At 45.2% G+C, this 23,436-nt stretch overlaps 1 protein-coding gene across 1 annotated transcript; it reads left to right on the top strand.

Moving 5' to 3' along the window:
* The first annotated feature begins 607 nt into the window (after positions 1-607).
* On the top strand, positions 608-23,230 carry LOC136550552 (exocyst complex component SEC8-like). The gene is made up of 26 exons (XM_066542159.1): positions 608-812; positions 895-1,107; positions 1,330-1,503; positions 2,563-2,667; positions 3,501-3,610; positions 3,887-4,057; positions 4,654-4,786; positions 4,881-4,987; positions 5,658-5,953; positions 6,040-6,203; positions 6,532-6,648; positions 7,840-7,906; positions 8,136-8,248; positions 8,329-8,378; positions 10,822-10,922; positions 13,029-13,141; positions 13,236-13,343; positions 19,954-20,145; positions 20,655-20,740; positions 21,705-21,897; positions 21,974-22,051; positions 22,136-22,237; positions 22,338-22,412; positions 22,559-22,654; positions 22,728-22,777; positions 22,865-23,230. Exons 1-26 carry the CDS (start codon positions 750-752, stop codon positions 22,950-22,952), a joined length of 3,165 nt encoding a protein of 1,054 aa, XP_066398256.1. The 5' UTR covers positions 608-749; the 3' UTR covers positions 22,953-23,230.
* The last annotated feature ends 206 nt before the right edge of the window (positions 23,231-23,436 follow it).

Raw genomic sequence — 23,436 nt, 5'->3', positions numbered from 1 at the left:
GACATTATTATTTCGCTCCAAAAGGGCTCTTGACTCCTTTTCCATTGGTGGATAATACATATTGTTGTGGCTATTGTCAGTTAAATTTATAAAAGTTTTACTTAGGACAAATGTAGATGGACTTATATTTGTGGTCAGAATTGGTATTACATACATAGTCATAACATGGAATATATAGTAAGAAAAAGCAGAAATGTACATCTAGTCTAGTTTAGCAAAAAAAAAAAAACTATGACTACCTCGCCACTCATTATTATTACATATTGTGTTTTAAATGATGGTGAGGTAAGGATATTTTCTATTGTTTCTTCACTTTCTTTTATAGCGTTCGATTTTATTTTTCTGAGAAATATAAAAATGAAAACAATTTAGGTCTCTCCTTTTTTTTTTGAGAAAAATTTAGGTCTCTCCTGAATCCTGATCCTCTCCCACGGTCCCACCATCCTCCGAATGGGCCTACTACTACACATTTCTCACTCACTTCTCAGTTCTCGGCTACCGTGGGCCGGACACACACACACACTGGGCCGAACGGCCCATCTGCTCCTCGTTGCTGACGCAGTGACGGACGCTGATGGAGTCTCTGCTTGTGGTTGTGGACCTGGGACCACCATCACCATACACACACCAGCTGTGCTGACGCGGTCGTTCAACCGTTCCCCACCGCCGGCCGGATCTCCTGCGAGGCGACGCCGCGACCGCGCGACGGCGACCTCGCTCCTCCGCTTCCGCCGGTGTCCTTCAGCACGATGAGCCGCAGCGGGCCTCGCCGCGGCATCTTCGATGGCCTCCCCATCCCGGCCGACAAATCGGTAAGTCCCCCACCGTCGTTCGCTCCTCGGAACTGTGATCGTCGGAAATGCTAATTCTCGTCGTCTCGGCGCGGGGGCACAGTACCTCAAGGAAGGCCTGTCGCGGATTGACGAGAGCTGGGCGGCCGCGCGGTTCGACTCGCTGCCGCACGTCGTGCACATCCTCACCTCCAAGGACCGCGAGGGCGAGATCCAGTTCCTCAAAGAGCAGAGCGACCTCATCGAGGACGTCGTCGATGAGGTCGTGCACGCCTACCACCACGGCTTCAACAAGGCCATCCAGAATTACTCCCAGGTTAGTCGCGGTCCGCCCACCACCCAGGGATCCCTTTTGTTTTGATTTATTTATTTCCCTGATGACGAGCCCTTCAGCCGTGTGCACCTGAAGTGAACATACCTTGTGGAGCTGTTGGTTTAATTTCCATTTTCCTCTTCATTCATGCGCCGTAGCTGAACATACCTTGTGAGCTGTTGGTTTAATTCCATTTTCGTCTTCATTCATGCGCCGTGGCGACAGATCCTGCGGTTGTTCAGTGAGTCTGCCGAGAGCATTACCGGACTCAAGGGGGAGATGGAGGAGGCCAAGAAGCTGCTTGGCAGGAAGAATAAGCACCTCGGCCAGCTGTGGTACCGCTCCCTCACACTGCACCATGTGCTCTGCCTTTTGGATCAGGTCGAGGATGTTGCCAAGGTCAGTTTGTAAGCTTCATCTCTTCCAATTATGTGCTCTTGCCGACAAGATCATGGGCATGTTTGGTTCTAGGCCCCAATTGGCCGTTGGCCGAGCCAAATTTTGGCTGGCCAAACTGTCTTGCTACAGAGCTCTGTGAATAAGCTAGTATCCAAGTGCTGACAGTAAGAAAGTATGAACCATTTTCAATCATTTATGGGAAGGAGAAGTCTAGGAGATTGTGCATGGTGCCATTATAATATTGTACGCATGCGAGTAAATTTCATGCTGAACAGCTAACCTTTCCACCTTGGACTACTTGCATTATCTAAGTAGGTGAATTTAGTAACCATGTTGTGAATATGTATCTGATACATATTCTCCAAGGGTTCTTGCAGAATCCAATGGTTTATGGATTATGGTTTGACTTCCCTTCTGTTAAATATATCCGCAGCAAAGTTTCTAAGTTGAGTGTGGTCTTTTGAAGCGCATAGTTGTTTTGATCACATCTTGAAAACATCCTAAAAACAGGCTTGAAGTCATATGAGCAAGTTTTTAATGAGACACACAAATTCTAGGGTCAAAGGCAATATGGATGACAATTGGGCGTTGAAAGTCACTTTTCAGCATGATGCATGCACTTCTTGACATAGGTCATGCCTTGCTTCAAGCCAATTCCAAGTCGACTTTTGAGCTTAGAAATGGGCCCGGCCTTGGCTCAGCCAAAGGTTGTGATGTTCGAGCTTGGCTCAAGAAAGCTAAAAAACTGCACATTTGTAAAATCTTATATAAAAGCATGACTGGAGCTTGAGCTCATCCTCATATAAGGCCTCATCTTTTTTTCCTTCTCGAATGCACATGCCTCATATTAATTATAATGCCTCATACAAAAGTTGGCCAATAGGCTCAGCTTGAAAAATTCGGAGGTAAACATCTGGTGAAAAAAATCTAGAACAAGTAGAATTAGCTTTAATCATACAATTTGTTCTTGAGCTATTTACACCATTCTATCTACTTTCAACCTTAATTGTGTCTTAAACTTTAGGTAGTTATTCTCTGCTAACATGGTGAGTATCACAGGTTCCTGTTCGAATTGAAAACTTAATGGCAGAGAAGCAGCTGTATGCTGCAGTGCAATTGCACGTCCAGTCAGTGCTGATACTAGAACGAGAAGGCCTTCAAGCGGTTAGTCGCTACACCAATCAAATTTATTTCATGCTTTACCTTTCTGAAAATTTGAGCGAGGGTTATCTTGTGTTTACCTTGCATGTACCTTTCAGTTAAGGTTTTCACATATTGTATGCTTCGCTTTAATCCAACAAAATGCTAAATTGCACTTGTGCTGTTGTTGCATTGTTAATAGCTATGGTTCAGTACATGAACTCAATAGGTTCCGGAGTATTTATGTTGAAATGTCAGTTTAATCATCATCTGCGTATGCAAAATTTGTACTTGGACATTCAACTCAGCAAATGTCCAGGATCCAAATTTGCTGTTAGGCTGTGTTTCTCATTTGTGACTGAGGAGCCCCTTTTGCAGTGCCCCTTCTGATGAATGGGTAAATGAATGTGCTGGGTACCTATCTAGTCTTAGTAGTTAGACCTGATGAAAATGATGAGTATTGCAAAATGCAAATATTGAAGTTAGTAAGAATTCTATCGATTTTCTCTGACAACTGGATAAAGGTTTGCCAAAATCTCACACGGATTGGTAGTTATTATTACCCATGGTTTAATTTGATGGACATATATTGATGACTTTGTTAAAACTTTTGATCAGCAGCATTTGTGGTTATTAAATAGATTTAAGCACTTGCGCATTTAGTTCCCAGAGTGATGACAGAACATATTTTATAGGTTTTGTTAGTTATTATGTCATTATTCTATGTCGTTTGGGTTGGCTGTCCATCCTTATATGGCATGTGGCTCAAGACAACTGTGTAGCCTATCATGAGCTAGCAAATATTCTTCTAATCTTCTTCCAACATAGTAATGTCACAAGCTAACAAAAATTTAAAGGTAGGTGCTCTTCAAGATGTTCGTTCTGATCTAACAAAGCTGCGAGGAGTACTATTTTACAAAATTTTGGAAGAGTTGCATGGCCATTTGTACAACAATGGCAAATATAGGTATGCTTTTATTTCTTCTGGCCTTCTTTGATGATCTCAGATTCTCAGTTGTTTCTGTAGCCACTTCCTTTTTATATTACATGCTTTCTACAGCATATCACATATTTACTTAAGTATAATGATGTTGGCACTGGTGACTGTGTTCTGCACTGAAAATCTCGTTTTGATGTGATTTCTTGGTAACTCCTTTGGTAGTGGTAATATGCGTCATGTAATTGACTGCTGTGATTCCATCGTTGATCAACAATTGTTCACTTTCCAAGATTTTCTTTGCAGCTCTGCGACTTTAAGTATGGTTGACAGTGAGGAAGTACCGACTTCTACAGCTGCTGGGCGCTTGGTAAATAGCATGCAACCTCTTTCAAGGAGAACTAGATCAATTAAAGGTGACAATCACATTGGTGGGCCAGTAGATGGGTTTCCAAAAGTTAGTTCCGTTGATGGAGGGTATGTTCAACTTCCTACTCTTTCTAGCATTTGATGCATATGCCTTTTGGTGACTTGATCCTGTGCCCAAGGGTCTGAATGCATTTCACTCTGGTGACTTCCAGGCAAAACATTTTAAAGGTGATAAATGACCAAAAAACTGCAATTTGTCATGAATATCAAATGTATAGATTAGACATACAGTATTGCAATTTTCTTAAGTTATTACTATAAAAAATTCATGGTAAAAGTTTTCTTTTGGAGATTTTATCAAATGCCCAAAAGTATATGGCAACTTTGTTAGCATGTAGAGGTATCTATGACGAATATGTGCCTGATGTGAAGTAGTGAACATTATATGCTTCATAGTAATACTTATTCCGGGTGATTGATCATCAAAACACTTCAGCTTACATCTAGTTAATCTCAGCACAATATCATGCCTATAAACAGATGCATATAGTTATTGTAGACATAAGCTATTGCGTGATCTTTGCTTCCATGAATTATGTTAAGAATTTGTGGCATTTATACCACACTACTGTAATTCAGTAATTACGGTCCTTTCTTGAATGAATGGAATACATTAGCAACTTGTGTCTCTGCTTTTTTTTCAGCTCTTCATTTGATGGCCCAGATGATAATAGCTTAGACATGAGTGAAAGTGATGGACTCACTCGGAAGGATTCAAAAAGTTTTTCTCGTGAAATCCCAATTTTTCTTTCCTGTGCTACACCAGATGAGTTTCTTGTATGTCTTTGTTTCTAAATCCATGGTGGTGTAATGATTTCCTTTCAAGTTTCCTCACTTATATTTATTTGTTTTGATTTGAATGCTTATTTAGGAATCAATGATAAAGGCAGATGCCCCCCTTAATGTGAAGTACCTGAGAACATTGGTACAATGCTTATCCATGCTTGGAAAGGTTGCAGCTGCAGGAGCTGTGATATGGTATTTCTCATCCTATCTGTTTTTCATTTTTCTTACAGAAGAACAAGCTCTGTGTTTATCTGTTATGGGTTTAGATTGATTGGAGAGGGAAAGGGAGAGGAAGAGGGCAGCGGCAGCTAGGAAGGGCTGCAGTACTGTGCACAGAACTGTTGGTGCGACAGTGTCTGTGATGAACAGTGATGCTGGAGGGAGTGGGAAAAATCCCTTCTATCGTCCTCTATTTATAGAGACTCAACTTGGCACTCAAGCCACCCTATAGATGGGATTTTATAAACATAATCCTCTACTTCCTAACTTATCAAACCACTTGCCTAACAAATAGTTCTGGGCCTTAACATTGTCATGAGCGGTTATAATAGAAATTTCTTCCAGAGAACTAGATCATCCTTATTTATTACTTAATACATGGAAATATTTACAAAGATCATCCTTACTTATTACTTAGTACCGCTGTACCAGAACAAGCTCCCTTCCCTCCCTTCTAGATACAACTAGAACTACCTGATACGTTAGTATTTTAACCCATGACAAGAACATGTTGTTTACTCATGTTACAAAGATTTCTTTAGAACTCCATTTTGTGGTTTATAGGAAGATAATCTTGCATGTGCTATTTTGATTTTCACTTTAACTTTTGGGCTGTTTTTAATTAGTAGCATTTTCATGACAGCCAACGAGTACGCCCTACAATCCATGATGTTATCACTTCAAAGATTAAAGCATATTCTGAAGAGGCTTCAAAATCCAGTGTCGACAAAGCTGCAAAAACGTCTGATGTGTTGCATTCAAATGGACCCATTCCCTGGTTCCAAATGCTCAAACAGAAAACAAAGAGTGGTGCATCTGTAATGGCAGCACAACTAGTTGTCAGTCCCATTTCGCCAGCTATGGCACCCACAGGAGATGCTCAGCGTGCAGCTACTCAACTTCTTAACTCAATATTTGAATGTCTTGTAGAGATACTTGGTAGGTGCTAAGTATCAGTTAGTTTGGTTTCATACAAACCTGTATGTTATTGATTTGCAAACATTAAAATTTATTTTACTTGTCAGAGAACCATATTATTGTTGGAGAGCTTCTTGAACAAAAATCGACTGAGGTTGACAACGTAAACACACCTCATATTGCAAATGGGGATGCAAGCTGGAATCCAGACTCTGAATCTTCCCAAGCTACTGGTGGTTTTAGTGTTGCATTCTCTCTATCAGTCGTGCAGGTATCCTTTTATACTATCTCCCTATCATTTTTACTGTGATCTGCTTTTTTTAATATCCAATCCATACATTTTGTATTCTCTTAATGAAATGACAACACGCAGCTCTCCTGCATCGTCCGAGAAAAAAAAGCACATGCATCCATTCATGTTTTGGAATTTGGTATCATGCTTTTTTATTTGGAAAGGTTTGCTGTAATGAGCCTGTTAATCAGAAGTGTGGGTTATAATCATGTTCTGCCTTGTGCGATGAAATGTATAGTCCCGCCATTGTAGTGTTCTCTTTGAATTCTTATGCCTTCCTTTCTAATCTGTGTTTCCTTTTGGTTAGAGTGAGTGCCAGCAACTTCTGTGTGAAATTTTGCGGGCAACTCCAGAAGCTGCTACTGCTGATGCAGCTGTCCAGACAGCTAGGCTTGCAAATAAGGATCCAGTGAAGGAAAAGAGGAAAGTATTCACCTATGAGTGGCCTTCTACATGGATCACTATAGTTTACTTGCATATTCACAATATTGTAATCGAGTAAATTGTTATGTAATGTCCTTAGCAATGAATGGTGATTTGTTTACTTATTATAATGTGCGGTTTGCATGCAGCTGTCCTTTTTCATACTGAAGTGCTATTTTTTTAAGTTTAAATTGCATACGAATCTCATGCATATAGGGTTCAATATTGATAGTATTTTTGCAGGCTCATATGTTGGTTCATAAGCAAAGACACATATGTTCTTTTCTTTTTCGAAAACTAGACACATATGTTCTTGGTTATATGATCTGTAATGCTTGAAACTGGGGAGCACTTCATATCGTTATTGGTTGCTTTGAATGACTTCAAATTTTCACTTATCCGGCATCTTTTCATTGCTCCTGCTAAATTTTCTATTAGGGTGGAACTTTTTTTTTCCTCAAACACTCTAGGTGTAGAACTTAGAAGCCTGACTACATTTACTAATTTAAAGAGTAAGAGGACTGAAGGGCGGGCCTGGTGCAAGCGGTAGAGTCTTACCGCCTGTGACCGGAAGGTCCCGGGTTCGAGTCGCAGTCTCCTCGCATTACACAGGCGAGGGTAAGGCTTGCCACTGACACCCTTCCCCAGACCCCGCACAGAGCGGGAGCTCTCCTGCACTGGGTACGCCCTTTAAAGAGTAAGAGGACTGAACTTGTGAAGAAACAATTAGCTGATTACATTTATTTCTTATCAAAAACTTGCTTCTGTTTGCTTCACTTTTGTTTGTTTGAGGTGAGTGTGGAGAAAATAGATTATGAGAAAAAAAACTCACTTTAGTGTTGAATACAATTGTCATTTCATAGGACTATTTGTATCCACAATGCTTGACTCTAGCATGTGGCACAAGCCATCTTGTTGCAGGTTACAATACTGTCGCTTGCTCAGTGAGAGCTTGTGTGGCTATTCATTTACTTCATGCCTAGTGCTTTATTTTGGAGAATATCCAACTTCGAATCAAATCTATCGGTTCTTCTAGATTGATGGCTTAGATAATTTCAATTTGCCTGTTGTTAAGAAAATAATTTTAAACACGTAAACTATTATTTTCTTTAGTAATACAAATATATCTCTAGCTTTTGTGTTTCCTTCTCTTTTTTAACATCACTGTATTACGAAACATTCTTCCTGCAGGGATGGATCAGAAGGCCTTTCTTTCGCTTTCCGCATTACTGATGCAGCAACCCCAGTGCCAAATGAAGGTATGTACTGATGACCACCTTATTATGCATCATTTGGACAAAATCTTGTTTCTCGTCAAGCTTTTGTTGGATGTCTGTTGGTAATATGTTGTGACTAGTACTATTTTTTTTTTCTGCTTGCTTTTGTTTTTCATTTGGACATGAGTCACGCATCTTGGCTGATTATTGTTTTTACTTGGTTTTGTGTACTGTATTTATGCCATGTATGTTCAATTTTAATCTACCACAGGTCAAGGATGGCGCAGAAATTCCAATGTGCCTCAAGAAGGGTATGGAACATCAAGTGTCATAGCTGACCAAGGAATTTTCCTAGCCGCGTCTGTTTACCGTCCTGTCTTTGAGGTGACCTGTCTTGTAGTTGTCTGTTTTATGTGTCTCACACTATCATTATTATGTTGTTCATGAGGTTTTTTTTTTTGCAGTTTATGAATAAAATAGGGCTGATGTTGCCTCAGAAGTACTCGCAACTTGGGTATTGTGCCAGATCTCCTAACTTTAATTTACATTGACTTTGAAATCTAAAATTACTTTTGCCTTTCATAAATCTACAACTAGTTGTGATAAATCCATGCTGCCTTGTTCGAGGGTTTGTGTTATTGTTATTCTATCGGTGTGCCTCTGGCTTAATTTTTCAATTTGAATGAGAGCCTTCTAGCTATATTGAAATTTGTAAGGAATGACAAGGTACAAGAGAGTAGTAAGATTGGTCAAAACCTAAGAGAGTTGTCTTTGGAGGATCAAGAGCTTGGATTTAAAGCTGCCATTGGCTAAGGTCTAGAAAAGCTGTTTCTGGACTTCTTCAATAAGCATAAGGTTCATTTGTGCAGCTAATTTGGAGCCACCTTCGAATATTTTGTAGGGCATTGTACCAAGCACAATCACAGGAGGCTTTTTGTTTGTTTTATTTACCTACATAGCAATCGGAACATTGGTATGTCATCTCAGTATTCAACTATGGCTCATTACCACAAATCTCCTCCCCCACCGGCGACCTCCGCCCGACGTGCCTTCCTCCCCCACCGCAGCCCAACGTCTGTGTCGCCCGCACGCATCCCTGCCTTAGGTGGATCTGCGCGCATACCGCTGCCGACAGGCTGGCGCCGCCTAGGGTACCGCCTACCCCCCTAGGCAAGGCGGTACCCCTCCGCCCAGTGCAGAGGCGAGCGAGGAAGAGTGCCTTGTTGAACACTGTTCTTAAAGTCCATATAGCATATAGAATGTGCAGAACACACCTGTTCTTTTTTTGTTAACCAAAACTAGAGGAGCTTATTACTTGTAAAGAAGAAGAAAGTTTGGTGGAACTTATTTCCTTGGAAGCTTATTTATTAATTAATGTTTTTCGAATCTGGGAATAATTTGGTCACAAGTGCTGGGCATGGTTTTTAAGTCATAAAGTTGAATCAAGTTGCTAGTGGACCGGCTAGTTGTGATTATGACTGGCTTGTCTGCCATACCGTGTTACTGCTGCTAAGCTGCACATAACAGAGAACGACAGAACAAATTTAGAGGAGGATCTGTGATTTTACTTGGATTTGATCTTGAGGACATCAGGGCAGCAACCATGGGCAAACCGGGTGATGGGCTCTACAGCCACTGACATCAGTGAAGCAGGGACGGCAGTGGGCGGATGCAGCGTCCAGGGGTTCTTATTCTTTACCTCATGTTGCATGGTGTGCTTGTGGGCTGTGGTGGGAGTACTAAGGTGTAATGTGAACATTATGGCTGATTGGCCTGCTGGTGGCTGACCGCCTGACCTGCAGGCCATTGACAGCAAGGTGAACTAGCAGCATATGTGCATCACATAGGTTAGCTCAGATTTGATATATAACGTTAGCTCAGATTAGCTCAAGATTTGTTAGAAGCTCTTTTGACAAGAACATCTTAGTTAGCTCATGTTTTCTAGTGGTGACACTGATCGTAAGAGGAGGCTGCTATTTTGTCTTTGGTTTAGGTTTATGCAGAAAATAAACATGCAAGTCTCTTCTCCTTGTACCCTGCTTTCGCCTCTTCCCTGACTGACTCTGTATGTCTATTCCTCCTAGAACCAGTGCCCTCCTTCACCTGGTGCCATTCTACTTGAATCATTGCCATCTAACCTCATTCCTACAGATGTTTTGATGTACTAACATACATACATCACATCTAGGGTTAACTCTCCAAGAGCCCGTGTCTTTTTGTATGATGAATAGTCATATGATTAGTCACAACTAATCACCTGGCCTGCTGGCCATGCAACTAGGCCCTCAAGACAAGTCATATTCTCCAGTCGGTGCTTAGTTACTGTCTGGGTAGCTGATAAACAATTCATTGACTTGATAACATTTGTGGCAACTAGTGTATTTGCATCTGACCTTGTTCATGGTCGTCTGTTGCTTATAGTAGTAGATTGACCTGTGTAATATTTGATGGTTCAAGACCTATTTAGAACATATGCAAAATACCAGGTAGCCATCATGCCATCAGTTACTGCTACTTAAACAATAAGAAGAATAACGCTAAAACCGTTTAGTCCTCAAATAAGTTGGGTAGGCTAGAGATGAAACTCAATAAGAATTACCAACAAAGATGATATAAGTGAAAAAAGGTACTAATCTGCCATTGAACCGTTGAATAAAATTTGTTCTTCAGATAATATCAGCACTCCTTACTTCCAAGTAGTAGGATATAACTTTATGAGGCACTGTTGCCCGTGTATCTGTGGCAGTAAGTTACGACAGTCGTAATGTAACTAATTCTCAATAGGGATTGACTTTGTTCCAAAACAAAGTCATTTTTTCTACATAATAGCAAATATGCATGATTTGGAGGAATGAAGCATGTTAAGCCCTACATCTTTTTCCTGAAAATTGATTCTCTCTGTTGGAAGATTTATAACTAGACCATGTTTATTTACTATTGCTTTTTAACATGTGCAGGAGTGATGGCTTATTGGCTTTTGTGAATAACTTTCTGAAGGAGCACTTCTTGCCAGCAATATTTGTAGATTACCGAAAATGTGTTCAGCAGGCCATATCCAGTAAGTCAACACGGGAACTTTGTGCCTGTGGCCTGTGCACAGAACTTCAATTTTCTGGGTTCCTAGGGCGCAAACAGTCCTAATACTGTGAAACTGATCCAAGAAGTCGAAAGTTGATTTTTTCCCTATAGTTAGGTGTGAATAGTTGTATTGTGAAATCTTTTTCCTCCGGCCTGGTGCAGTGGTGAGAGCTGTCTCACTGAGTCACCAGGTCGTGGGTTCGAAGCAGCCTCTCCGCAGATTTTGCGGGGGAAAGGCTTGTCTCGGTTTATCCCTTCCCCAGACCCCACTCATGTGGGAGCCTCCGGCACTGGGTCTACCCCACATAGTGCCTATGGTATGTGTGACTGGTCAAGATAGCTAGGGTTCATGGACTGGGGTAACTGTTAACCAAATGATCCAAGCATTAATACCACATTGGTTTTGGCCCAGACTCATGTTTGCTCATGCATCCTATGTAGTGCCCTTGGCATCTATTATTAACTTTGTCTAATGTTCTAGTTCTGGAACCAATACAATGCTGAGCTTGTTGTAGCCATAATAACCTGGTACCTTAACTAATATATGTGCCTCAAAGTATGGGATGGGTTGACCCATTTTGAAACCTTGAATCATCAATTGGTTACTGGATATTAAGAAGTCCAAAAGCAATTTGTTGCCCACGGATATATAAAAAGGGCGTACCCAGTGCAGAGAGCTCCCGCTCTATGCGGGGTCTAGGGAAGGGTGTTAGTGGCAAGCCTTACCCTCGCCTGTGCAATGTGAGGAGACCGCGACTCGAACCCGGGACCTTCCGGTCACAGGCGGTAAGACTCTACCGCTTGCCCACAGATATATCTGTAGATTTTTTTGGCGTTCGTAATACTTGATATGTTAGTCAATTTATTTTAATAAACATATCGATGCATGTAATAATATGGTATTAGTTTTAAGGAAAGTGATAAAAAGGGCGTACCCAGAGCTCCCGCTCTGTGCGCGGGGTCTGGGGAAGGGTGTCAGTGGCAAGCCTTACCCTCGCCTGTGCAATGTGAGGAGACCGTGACTTGAACCCGGGACCTTCCGGTCACAGGCGGTAAGACTCTACCGGTTGCACCAGGCCCGCCCTTCTTTTAAGGAAAGTGATACGTAATTAAAACAACAAAAAAGGGCAAAGTACCAGGATTGGAAGAGAGATTGAAAAGAATCAAGAATCCAAAATCTTTTCAAATTAGCGTGCCATTTATTTGTTATTACAAGGTTAGTCTGGCTCTGCCACTGAACTTATCAGTCCTTACATGTGCATTTTTTTAAAAAAAACACATGTTTCTTAAAACTACACGAATGTGACTTCTTTTCCTATCCTTTTTGGAGCCCTCGTCGGAAATTGCTTACTCTTCCAAATAACATGTTTCTTAAAGGCAAGTTTTATAGGATGGCGATTAGACCTGCTATGTTGTATGGTGCAGAATGTTGGCCTACGAAAAGACGACATGTTCAACAGCTAAGTGTCGTGGAAATGCGTATGTTGCGTTGGATTTGCGGTCATACAAGAAGGGATCGAGTTCGGAACGATGATATACGTGAGAGATTAGGGGTAGCGCCAATTGAAGAAAAGCTTGTCCAACACCGGTTGAGATGGTTTGGACATGTGCAACGGAGACCTCCAGATGCACCGGTGCGTAGTGGAATCCTAAGTCAGGATAGTTACGTGAAGAGAGGCAGAGGAAGACCGAAGTTGACTTGGGTAGAGGCAATAAAAGGAGACTTGAAAGGATGGAATATACCCAAAGACTTAGCCTTAGATAGGAGTGCTTGGAAGACAGCTATTCACGTGCCTGAACCTTGATTGCTTCTGATGGGTTTCAACTCTAGCCTACCCCAACTTGTTTGGGACTTAAAGGCTTTGTTGTTGTTGTTGTTGTTGTTGTTGTGTTATGTGCATACAATTGTTGCTGAACCATTAAACAGTGAATGTGCTGTTACTGTATTGTTCTGACCCTACCCATCTGTGAAGAAATGGACAATTGAGTTCAAAGACTTTGTTAACATTTAGTAATGACTGCAAAAATATTATTGCATGCTTTCTCACATATTTGTACAACATTATTACCTTGCATCTTTTGATAGGCCCAGCAGCATTTAGACCACGTGTACATGCAACCTCAGCGTATAGTTCATCGGTGGAACTTGGACGCCCTGTGCTTCAAGGGCTTCTTGCCGTTGATATAATAGCCAAAGAGGTAGTTTCCCTGCCCACCCGCCCAAAAAAATCTTGTCTTTTCCTTCTAATTTTGATTATATTTATTTGTTGCAATTCCTTATTTTTCTTCCTAGGTTCTTGGATGGGTTCAATTGATGCCAAACTATGCGACTGAGCTTGTGGAGTATGTACGCACATTTTTAGAACGTGCTCATGAGAGATGTCGTGCATCATATATGGAGGTATTGAATGCACTTAAATGAATTTTATTGCATCCATGATCAGAGAATTAAATATATATATTTTAGAAAGATATGTAATTGGGATCAAGATCATAGGAGATAGGTAGAGACATATGGCCTTGAGACCTTGTGGCCAGGCACATTGATGTTGGATGAAGCAAAAAGCAGTGAACTGTAGAACATAAATTTCTAGTGACAGATGGTCAATAGGCACATGGGTAAGGAGAGAGAAATATAAGGGGATGGCAACAGATACATAGGGAAATATATAAAAAGACGCCAAACTTTCAAGATATGTAATATACTAGCAGGGAGACCTAAAAATGCAGAAGGCCAAAATTAACAAAACTGAACGCAGTGTTTTCTAGACACCACATGCTAGATAGTCGATCACCCCAAAATCTAGCATCGTTTAGACTGTTTAAAACTTTTATATTGTAGCGGTATATAAATAGATACTTAAATAGCTTTATATTTTCTGTAGTTGCATTCTATGCTTTTCAAGAAAAATCTAAGCCACAGCTTCTAGAGGTAGAATGTTAACTTTACTCTTCCATTCTGTCCACAAATTAATTTGTTAAATGATATTCATCAACCAATATTATTGAATAACGTATCAGATATCGCCCTACTGCTGATCATTCCTCATTTTGCTTGCCATTGCCTAGATGACCATTTGGATGAGCGCATATATACAACATCTACACTGCTTTTTATATAATGTGTAATTGTGATGTTTATGTCATGCATAATTGTGATGTTTACGCTGCTTTTTGATGATCATTGACTGCTTAAACTATCTAGCGTTTTATTCATGATTTTAGGTCCTAAACTACATAACAACTTGTCATGTGGGGACGCACGTACGTGAGACGCCGCCGTGCGCGAGACGTGCGCCGCGCCACAGAGCGCGCCCAGGCCGCGGCTGGGGAGGGCCACGCCACAGAAAGCGACCAGCCGGCGGCTGGGGTGGCCACGGTTAGTGGCTAAGAATAGATAGGATCAATTAGTTGTTTGCCTTGCCAAATTAGTTGTTTGGCTTCCCTTAATTCTAGGCATGGCTGTTTAGCCAGAGGCTATTAAGAGATTGTAATCGGCACCTTGAGGATTAAGCAATATCATTATTTCCAATCTCCTTCTACCTCTCAACTAAGCCTACGGTGGAGGGGGAAAACCTCACCGGAGACGACACGGATCGAGGCTACGACCTCCGTAGCCGAGGGCCTCCTACCTTCAACGACAAGGCCCTTGACAACCTGGTATCAAGGTCACACCGGTCCTCATCGTCCGCCGCTGAGTCTTCCACTGCCGCCGCTCCCCATCTCAGCCCACCTCCTTCCCCACCATCAGCCGCCTCTGCCACTTCACCCATGTCGGAGCCGTCCAACGCCGACCTCGCCAAGATGATTGAGAGCCTCACCGGCACGATCGCGTCCCTGCAGTCGGACGTCGCGACCCTGAAGAAGGATAAGGAGAAATCCTCCTTCTCGTCGGGGCCGGGCGGGACTTCGGACGGCCAACACCACACTGACCGTCCCCCGCGCTTCCAGAAAATGGACTTTCCGCGCTACGATGGTACGGTCGACCCGTTGATCTTCCTCACCCGCTGTGAATCTTACTTCCACCAACAGAGAATCATGGAGGAGGAGAAGGTCTGGATGGCCTCGTACAATTTGGAGGATGTGGCGCAGATGTGGTACTACCAGCTCCGGGAAGACGAGGGCGTGCCGGGGTGGAACCACTTCAAGGATCTGCTCCAGCTGCGTTTTGGGCCGCCTCTGCGCTCCGCGCCGCTCTTCGAACTCGCGGAATGTCGGCGCATCGGGACTGTCGAAGAGTACCAGAACCGGTTCCAGGCGCTTCTGCCTCGCGCCGGGCCCCTGCAGGAGAAGCAGCGCGTCGAACTCTTCACGGGAGGCCTCCTGCCGCCGCTGAGCCACGCGGTGCGGATCCAAAACCCGCAGTCACTCGCGGCCGCCATGAGCCTCGCCCGGCAGGTGGAGTTGATGGAGCTCGACAGGCCGGCCGCGGTGCCGCCCCCCGCACGTCCTGCGGGCCGCGCCCTGCTACCTGCTCCAGCGCCGCGCCTCGCGCTCCCTGCCCCTCCACCACCGGCCGGCGCAGGGGGTGCCAGGCAGGAACCCAAGCCGGTCAAACGCCTCTCGACGGAGGAGCAGGCGGAACGTCGCCGGTTGGGGCTGTGTTACAACTGCGACGAGAAATACTCCCGCGGCCATAACAGGGTCTGCCGCCGGCTGTTCTACATCGACGGGGTCACCCTCACCGACACCGAAGCCGCTGCAGTCGACGGGCCTGATGCTGAGGCCCCTGTTTTCTCGCTCCGGGCTGTCGCCGGGGTGCCTCCTTGTGACACCATGCAGGTCAAGGTGCAGGTGGGCGACGTCACGCTGATCGCCCTCCTCGACACGGGGTCTTCGCATAATTTCATCGCCGAGGAGGCGGCGCGCCGCACCAACCTGGCCGTCCAGGCCAAGCCACGCCTCACTGCTACCGTGGCCAACGGCGAGAAGCTCCAGTGCGCGGGCGTCCTACGTCAGGCGCCGATCACCATCGCCGGGGAAGCTTTTCAGGTGGACCTCTTCGTGCTGCCGCTGGCGGGATACGACTTGGTCCTGGGGACCCAGTGGCTGGTCACCCTGGGGCCGATCACGTGGGACTTCCAGGCGCGCACCATGTCCTTTGCTCGGCAGGACCGGGTGGTGTGCTGGTCTGACGTGTCTGCGCGCCCGGCGCCGTCGCTCGCCACCACTGCCGTCGAGGCGGACCTGCTTGGCGAGCTGCTGGACTCCTTCCAGGGGGTCTTCGCCGAGCCCTCTGGCCTGCCCCCGCAGCGTGGACGCGACCACGCTATCGTCCTCAAGCCGGGGGCACAGCCGGTGGCCGTGCGACCCTATCGCTACCCCGCCGCCCACAAGGATGAACTGGAGCGCCAGTGTGCAGCCATGATCGCGCAGGGCATCGTCCGCCGCAGCGACTCCGCGTTCTCGTCGCCGGTCCTCCTCGTCAAGAAGCAAGACGGGTCGTGGCGTTTCTGCGTCGACTACCGCGCTCTCAACGCGATTACGGTCAAGGACGCCTTTCCCATCCCCGTCGTCGACGAGCTCTTGGATGAACTCCACGGGGCGCGGTTCTTCACCAAGCTTGATCTCCGCTCGGGCTACCACCAAGTGCGGATGCGGCCAGCCGACATCCACAAGACCGCCTTCCGCACTCATGATGGCCTCTACGAGTTCCTCGTCATGCCGTTTGGCCTGTGCAACGCGCCGGCCACGTTCCAGGCGCTGATGAATGATGTTCTCCGGCCGTTCCTTCGTCGGTTCGTTCTTGTGTTTTTTGATGACATACTAATCTACAGCCGCACATGGGCGGATCACCTTCGACACATCCGCGCCGTCCTCAGCGAACTGCAGCGGCACCTCCTCTTCCTCAAGCGCTCCAAGTGCGCCTTCGCCACCTCCTCCGTCGCGTACCTCGGCCATGTCATCTCCCAGACAGGCGTGGCCATGGATCCGGACAAGGTGCAGGCGGTGCAGGCATGGCCGATCCCGCGCTCGGCGCGCGCGGTACGCGGCTTCCTCGGCTTGGCGGGCTACTACCGTAAATTCGTGCACAACTACGGCACCATTGCAGCACCGCTCACCGCCCTGCTGAAGAAGGACGGTTTCCTGTGGTCGGGGGAGGCCGCGGCGGCGTTCGAGGCCCTCAAGGCCGCGGTCACCTCTGCCCCAGTCCTCGCCAATGCCGAACTTCTCCAAGGCCTTCATCGTCGAGTGCGACGCCTCCTCCCACGGCTTCGGGGCGGTGCTGGTCCAGGACAGCCACCCGGTGGCCTTCTTCAGCCGGCCGGTGGCCCCTCGCCATCGGGCGCTCGCGGCATATGAACGTGAGCTGGCGTCGCTTCACCGTGAAGACCGATCATTACAGCCTCAAATATTTGCTGGACCAACGCCTTGCTACAATTCCGCAGCATCATTGGGTGGGGAAGCTCCTTGGCTTTGATTTCTCCGTCGAGTACAAGCCGGGGACAACAAATGCTGTGGCGGACGCGCTGTCCCGCCGCGATACGCCGACGGAGGGCTCGGTTCTCGCCCTCTCGGCCCCCCAATTCGACTTCCTCGACCGGCTCCGCCAAGCACAGACAACGGATCCCGCCCTCGTCGCCCTGCATGACGACCTCGCAGCCGGCTCTCGCGGCCTCCCCTGGGCGCAGGTGGACGGGCTCATTCAGTTCGGCGGGCGGCTGTATATCCCGCCGGCGTCCCCGTTGCTGCCTGAGCTGCTGGCGGCTGTCCATGCGGAGGGACACGAAGGCGTACAGAGAACGCTGCATCGGCTGCGGCGCGACTTCCATTTTCCTAACATGAAAAAGCTTGTGCAGGATTGGGTGCGGGCATGCGCGACTTGCCAGCGCTATAAATCAGAACAGCTGCATCCGGCGGGCCTGCTTCTGCCACTGCCGGTGCCCCAAGGTGTGTGGGCTGACATCGCCCTCGACTTTGTGGAGGCGCTGCCGCGCGTCCGGGGGACATCAGTCATCCTGACGGTCGTCGACAGATTCAGCAAGTATTGCCACTTCCTCCCACTGTCCCACCCGTACTCCGCCGAGTCCGTCGCCCAAGTGTTCTTCGCCGAGATCGTCCGCCTCCATGGGGTGCCGCAGTCCATCGTGTCAGACAGGGACACGGTCTTCACCTCCACCTTTTGGCGCGAGCTGATGCGCTTGGTGGGCACCCGGCTCCACATGACGACGGCGTTCCACCCACAGTCTGATGGGCAATCCGAGTCGGCCAACCGCGTCATCATCATGTTCCTGCGATGCCTCACTGGTGACCGGCCAAGGCAGTGGCTGCAGTGGCTCCCGTGGGCGGAGTACGTCTTCAACACCGCTTATCAGTCCTCGCTCCGCGATACTCCATTCAAAGTGGTGTACGGCCGGGACCCTCCATCCATCCGGTCGTATGCGCCAGGTGACACCAGGGTGGCCGCGGTTGCCAAGTCCCTGGAGGAACGGGATGAATTCCTCGCCGACATCCGCGCCCGCCTGGAGCAAGCTCAGCAGGTCCAGAAGCGCCACTACGATAAGACCCACCGTCAGGTCGCGTATACGGTGGGCGACTGGGTGCTGCTCCGTCTCCGTCATCGCCCGACGGCCTCCCTGTCCCAGTCCGCTACCGGCAAGCTGCGCCCACGCTTCTACGGGCCGTACCGCATCACCGAGCTCATCAACGACGTCGCTGTTCGTCTTGCTCTTCCGCCTCGCGCCAGGCTGCATGACGTGTTCCACGTTGGTCTTCTCAAGAAGTTCCATGGCGCACCGCCGGATGCTCCTCCGCCCCTGCCCGCTGTCCACCACGGTGCGGTGGTTCCAGAGCCGGAACGTGCAGTCAAGGCACGCCTCGCCAGGGGTGTCCGCCAGCTCCTGATCCAGTGGAAGGGGACGTCGCCGGCTTCAGCTACCTGGGAGGACCTGGACGCCTTCACCGCCAAGTACCCAGATTTCCAGCTCGAGGACGCGCTGGCTCTCGAGGAAGGGGGAGATGTCATGTGGGGACGCACGTACGTGAGACGCCGCCGTGCGCGAGACGTGCGCCGCGCCACAGAGCGCGCCCAGGCCGCGGCTGGGGAGGGCCACGCCACAGAAAGCGACCAGCCGGCGGCTGGGGTGGCCACGGTTAGTGGCTAAGAATAGATAGGATCAATTAGTTGTTTGCCTTGCCAAATTAGTTGTTTGGCTTCCCTTAATTCTAGGCATGGCTGTTTAGCCAGAGGCTATTAAGAGATTGTAATCGGCACCTTGAGGATTAAGCAATATCATTATTTCCAATCTCCTTCTACCTCTCAACTAAGCCTACGGTGGAGGGGGAAAACCTCACCGGAGACGACACGGATCGAGGCTACGACCTCCGTAGCCGAGGGCCTCCTACCTTCAACGACAAGGCCCTTGACACAACTTGTTTGGTATCGTCCAGCATTTACTGTTCATGACATTTTGACTACTTAATACATACACCCATTAACTACCCCAGCAAGGCCAGCAGCCACAAATACTTTCTCCAAACGTGAAAATCATATGATTTGTCTTGAAAAATACTTTCATAGTCTCATAAATTTGTTGGCTTCTATAAATGTATTATAGTAGAAAATAATCTTCGATATTCTGGTGTTGTCCCTTTTAGCGACATAGATATATTTACCCAAATGTAAATGTGAGATACATTTAGGGATGTAGATATATTTGCCAAATGTAAATGTGAGATATATTGTGCAATCGGACCGCCATGCACCTTTTTAAAACAATGACACGCAGCTCTCCTGCCCGTTCAAGGAAAACAAAGTGATACATTATGCTAACTGAGCTAGCAGACTCTGCCTTGAGTCGGCATATTTCAACTCTGCCAGTTCCGCTTCTGATGTTTCTGATAGTTCTATTTCTGGCATTATCTTTTTATTTCAATTTTGAGAAAAAAAATCTGAAAGTGGTTTGAGGCACAGATAGACTCCAATTGTTATCATCCCTACACATTAGTACACTGTTTTCTTGTGTCTCTTGCAGAGCTCTTGATTATTGTATTGTATGTGAAAATTGCAGGCTGTCCTAGAAAAGCAAAGTTATATTCTCCTTTCAAGGAATGATGTTGAGAGTTTAATTCGCTTGGAACCAGCAAACATTTCTTTGCAAAATTCTACTAGTGAACATGATAACAATGTAACAGATGCAGAGGCAGTCGAAGTAGAGATTGAACTAAGTGATCTCTTATTAGATATGTGCCCAATAAAACAGGTACCTTTTATTATTTACAAATTTGTTGAATACTTTTATTTGTGTTGATAAGTTCTACTCCTATATTTTTTTTTGAGTTTTTATGATATTCCATTTGAATCAATGATCAACCATGTTGGCATTCTTCAAGATATATTTTACATTCTTTTCTGCCGGACTATTTAATAATTGGTTCAGCTGTTTCTTTAGTCACAGTTTCTTCATTGTGTCTGCAAAACTTAATAATGTAAATGTAAAGATCTGGTTTATATGTGTTTCAACCCAATATAGAATCAATATAAGCCTGTTTTGTTTTAGTTTGGCTGAAGTGGCATACTATCTTCATTTTTTTATCACTAGGACTTTAAAGAAATCGATACAATACCCAAATAGAAAATTAAGGTCAATGTACAGACTGGAAAATGGGATGCAGTTTAATGCCTTACAGTGACAATCTGATGTTAGTTATCAATTTGTAAGATACTCTGTGTTGCTGCTTGTAACTTATGTTTGTGTACTTGTCTATGCAGGAAAACTTGATCCATGACGACCAGAAACTGATATTGTTGGCTTCTCTTAGTGACTCATTGGAATATTTGGCTGATTCAGTTGAAAGGTAATCCTATTATTTACAGTATTTTTAAAGCATCACCTATTGTATTAACCGTTAAAGGCAGTCATGTCTATTTGGTTCATTCTATAGATCTTAGAGGGCAGTGCAGTTAGGGGCGGGGGAGTGAGGTTGAGGGAGCTGGCGATAGAGAGAGTGGGGAGGCAGCAGAGCAAAACTGCATAGGCTTTCCCAAATTCGTTGTTTCTTCTTTCTTTTTGAAACAATGCTGTTTCTTCTTTCTAGTTTCCCCTTTTCTTCCCTCCTGCCTGCTGTATTTTGCTGTTTTTCTTGGTGTTGTGGTGGAGGGTGGTCTGAAGCCTGAGGAGGTTCAGAATGTGCGCTTCAATGCCTGGGATCAAACCATACCATTCTACTTGCATCGAACAATTGTAATAACTGTTGGGTTTTACTCTGCACTGGTTATTGTAGTTAATTAGTGATAATTCTGCTCTTTCTGTTAACCAGTTGGTTAAAGTTGTATCCAGCTGGCTAAACATTTGGGGTCATGTAACTACAATCATAATGGGGATGTCATGTGAATGATTGACAAATATCCTTTCTTACATCCTCTTCTAGCTTACTGTACCACCCTTGTCCCTTCCAAAATTCTTCAGTAAAATAATGTCAGATTTTGTGAGGTCTTGATAGGTGGATTGCCACGCCTTGCCTCACTTTAATAACACTGAATGCTGATTTATTTACATTAACACTGACACCCATTTTAGTTGATAAACTCTGGTTGCGGAATAATTTGGTTGTTGAGTAAATACCAGCTGAAAGGCACAAATGTTGCACGGGCCAACTTGGAGAAAGGTGCACGCTACAGATCTCGTGCAAAAAAACTATTAAAATCAAATTTGGCTTAAGCGAAATCAATTATTGCCCGTGGCTATCCATTTTGTACTACTATCATATTATTTGTTGCATGAATTTATAATAATTTTGGTTATCGTTCGAGGAATTTCAGGCTTGGGGAATCATTCATAAGTCCACCAACCACTTCAGTGAGCATAAATCATAGCCATGGTCGACATGCCCGCTCATCTAGTGCAATTCCAAAAGGTCTCGCATCTCTGGCTAATGAGTACAGAAGGCTAGCTATTGATTGTGTCAGAGTATTGAGATTGGAAATGCAACTAGAGGCGATATACCACATGCAGGTAGTAGCATCTTTTGGCATCACTCTGTTAGATGTATTATGTGCCAAAAAAAATTCAATCAACACAATTCGTGCAGGAAATGACCAAAAGAGAATACGTCGAAGATCAAGATGCTGAAGATCCCGATGACTTTATTATCTCCCTTACAACTCAGGTATGCAACCAATAAAGGTTTGTTTTTATTTTAGCTGCAAACGTATCTGAGTTAATGGTAAGCTTGTTCTTCCAATGTAAACAGATTGCACGACGGGATGAAGAAATGGCCCCTTATATCACGGAATCAAAAAGGAATTACGTATTTGGTGGGATTTCCAGTGTTGCTGCTAATGCATCAATAAAGGTTTGTTTTTGTTTTAGCTGCAGTCTTGTGTTCTTTGTTGTATGCCTACACTGTAAATTGAGATGCCCTACTTACATTTCTTATTTGTATGTTCATCCAGGCACTAGCTCAAATGAAGTCAATCAACTTGTTAGGAGTCCAGCAAATATGCAGGAATTCGATAGCTCTGGAACAGGTGAGGTTTTTATATGACAGCATTATATAAACATTATATCTTCTGTATTATGCTATAGCTGTCTGCATCTGCTGTTCGTCACAGCTTTATGACAGTAAAAGGCAGACCTATATATCTAGTCACTCATGCAAATGAAATCTCTGCAGGCTCTTGCAGCCATACCTTCAATAGATAGTGAAGCAGTCCAACAGAGATTGGATCGCGTTCGAATGTTCTATGAGTTATTAAATTTGCCTTTTGAGGTACATGTTACTTAGATTATGGTAACATAATCCTAGTCTTTCGATGTTTTTTACACTACTGCTATGTTTGCAGTCTTTGCTTGGATTCATCGCAGAACATGAATATTTGTTTTCTGCTAAAGAGTAAGCCTGCCAAATATGTTTCACTTAACCACATCATTGTTTATAGTTGAAGTGTATTCATTTGGGTTGAAAATGTTCATTCCGCAGATACCTGAGTGTTCTAAAGGTCAATGTGCCGGGTAGAGAAATACCTGTGGATGCTGAACGACGCATCTCACAGATTTTGGGTCACTAGATCTAACTCGGACACAATGGTGCTATTTTAGATTGGTCATGCCTTGTGTGGGCTTTGGCTAGCAAACGGCGGTCTTGTGTAGCTTTAGCTGGTTTTTGCTACTTTAGTTATTTTGTTCATTTGTATTTCTAGTGTGGGATGATATATTCTTTTGTATGTCTTACCAGTTATCATTGATTGTAAATGTGTAGTGTTCTGAATAAAATTTCCGTTCTTGATTATTGTAAATGTGTTATCTTTCTGGATGCAATATTAATAACATGATCAAATTCAGTATCCTTCTGTATAGTGCACGGACGAGCTGCCAGTCATCGACTTTTCAGTCTCTTGTAAAATTGGGAAATTAGTTGGGCATGGTTCAATCTAAAAGTACGACGGCATGAAAATGGAGAAAGTTACGCATCAAGAGTCAACAACTGTAACTTGCAGAAGTACTAGTTGAAGAAATTTTGTGCTCGGCACTAAGGTTCAAGGGTGACATGGT

The sequence above is a fragment of the Miscanthus floridulus genome, chromosome 4, assembly GCF_019320115.1.
Source record: "Miscanthus floridulus cultivar M001 chromosome 4, ASM1932011v1, whole genome shotgun sequence".
In the NCBI taxonomy this organism is placed as follows: domain Eukaryota; kingdom Viridiplantae; phylum Streptophyta; class Magnoliopsida; order Poales; family Poaceae; genus Miscanthus; species Miscanthus floridulus.
Note: the sequence above shows the minus strand (reverse complement) of the source record. Positions and strands in the feature narration are given on the sequence as shown.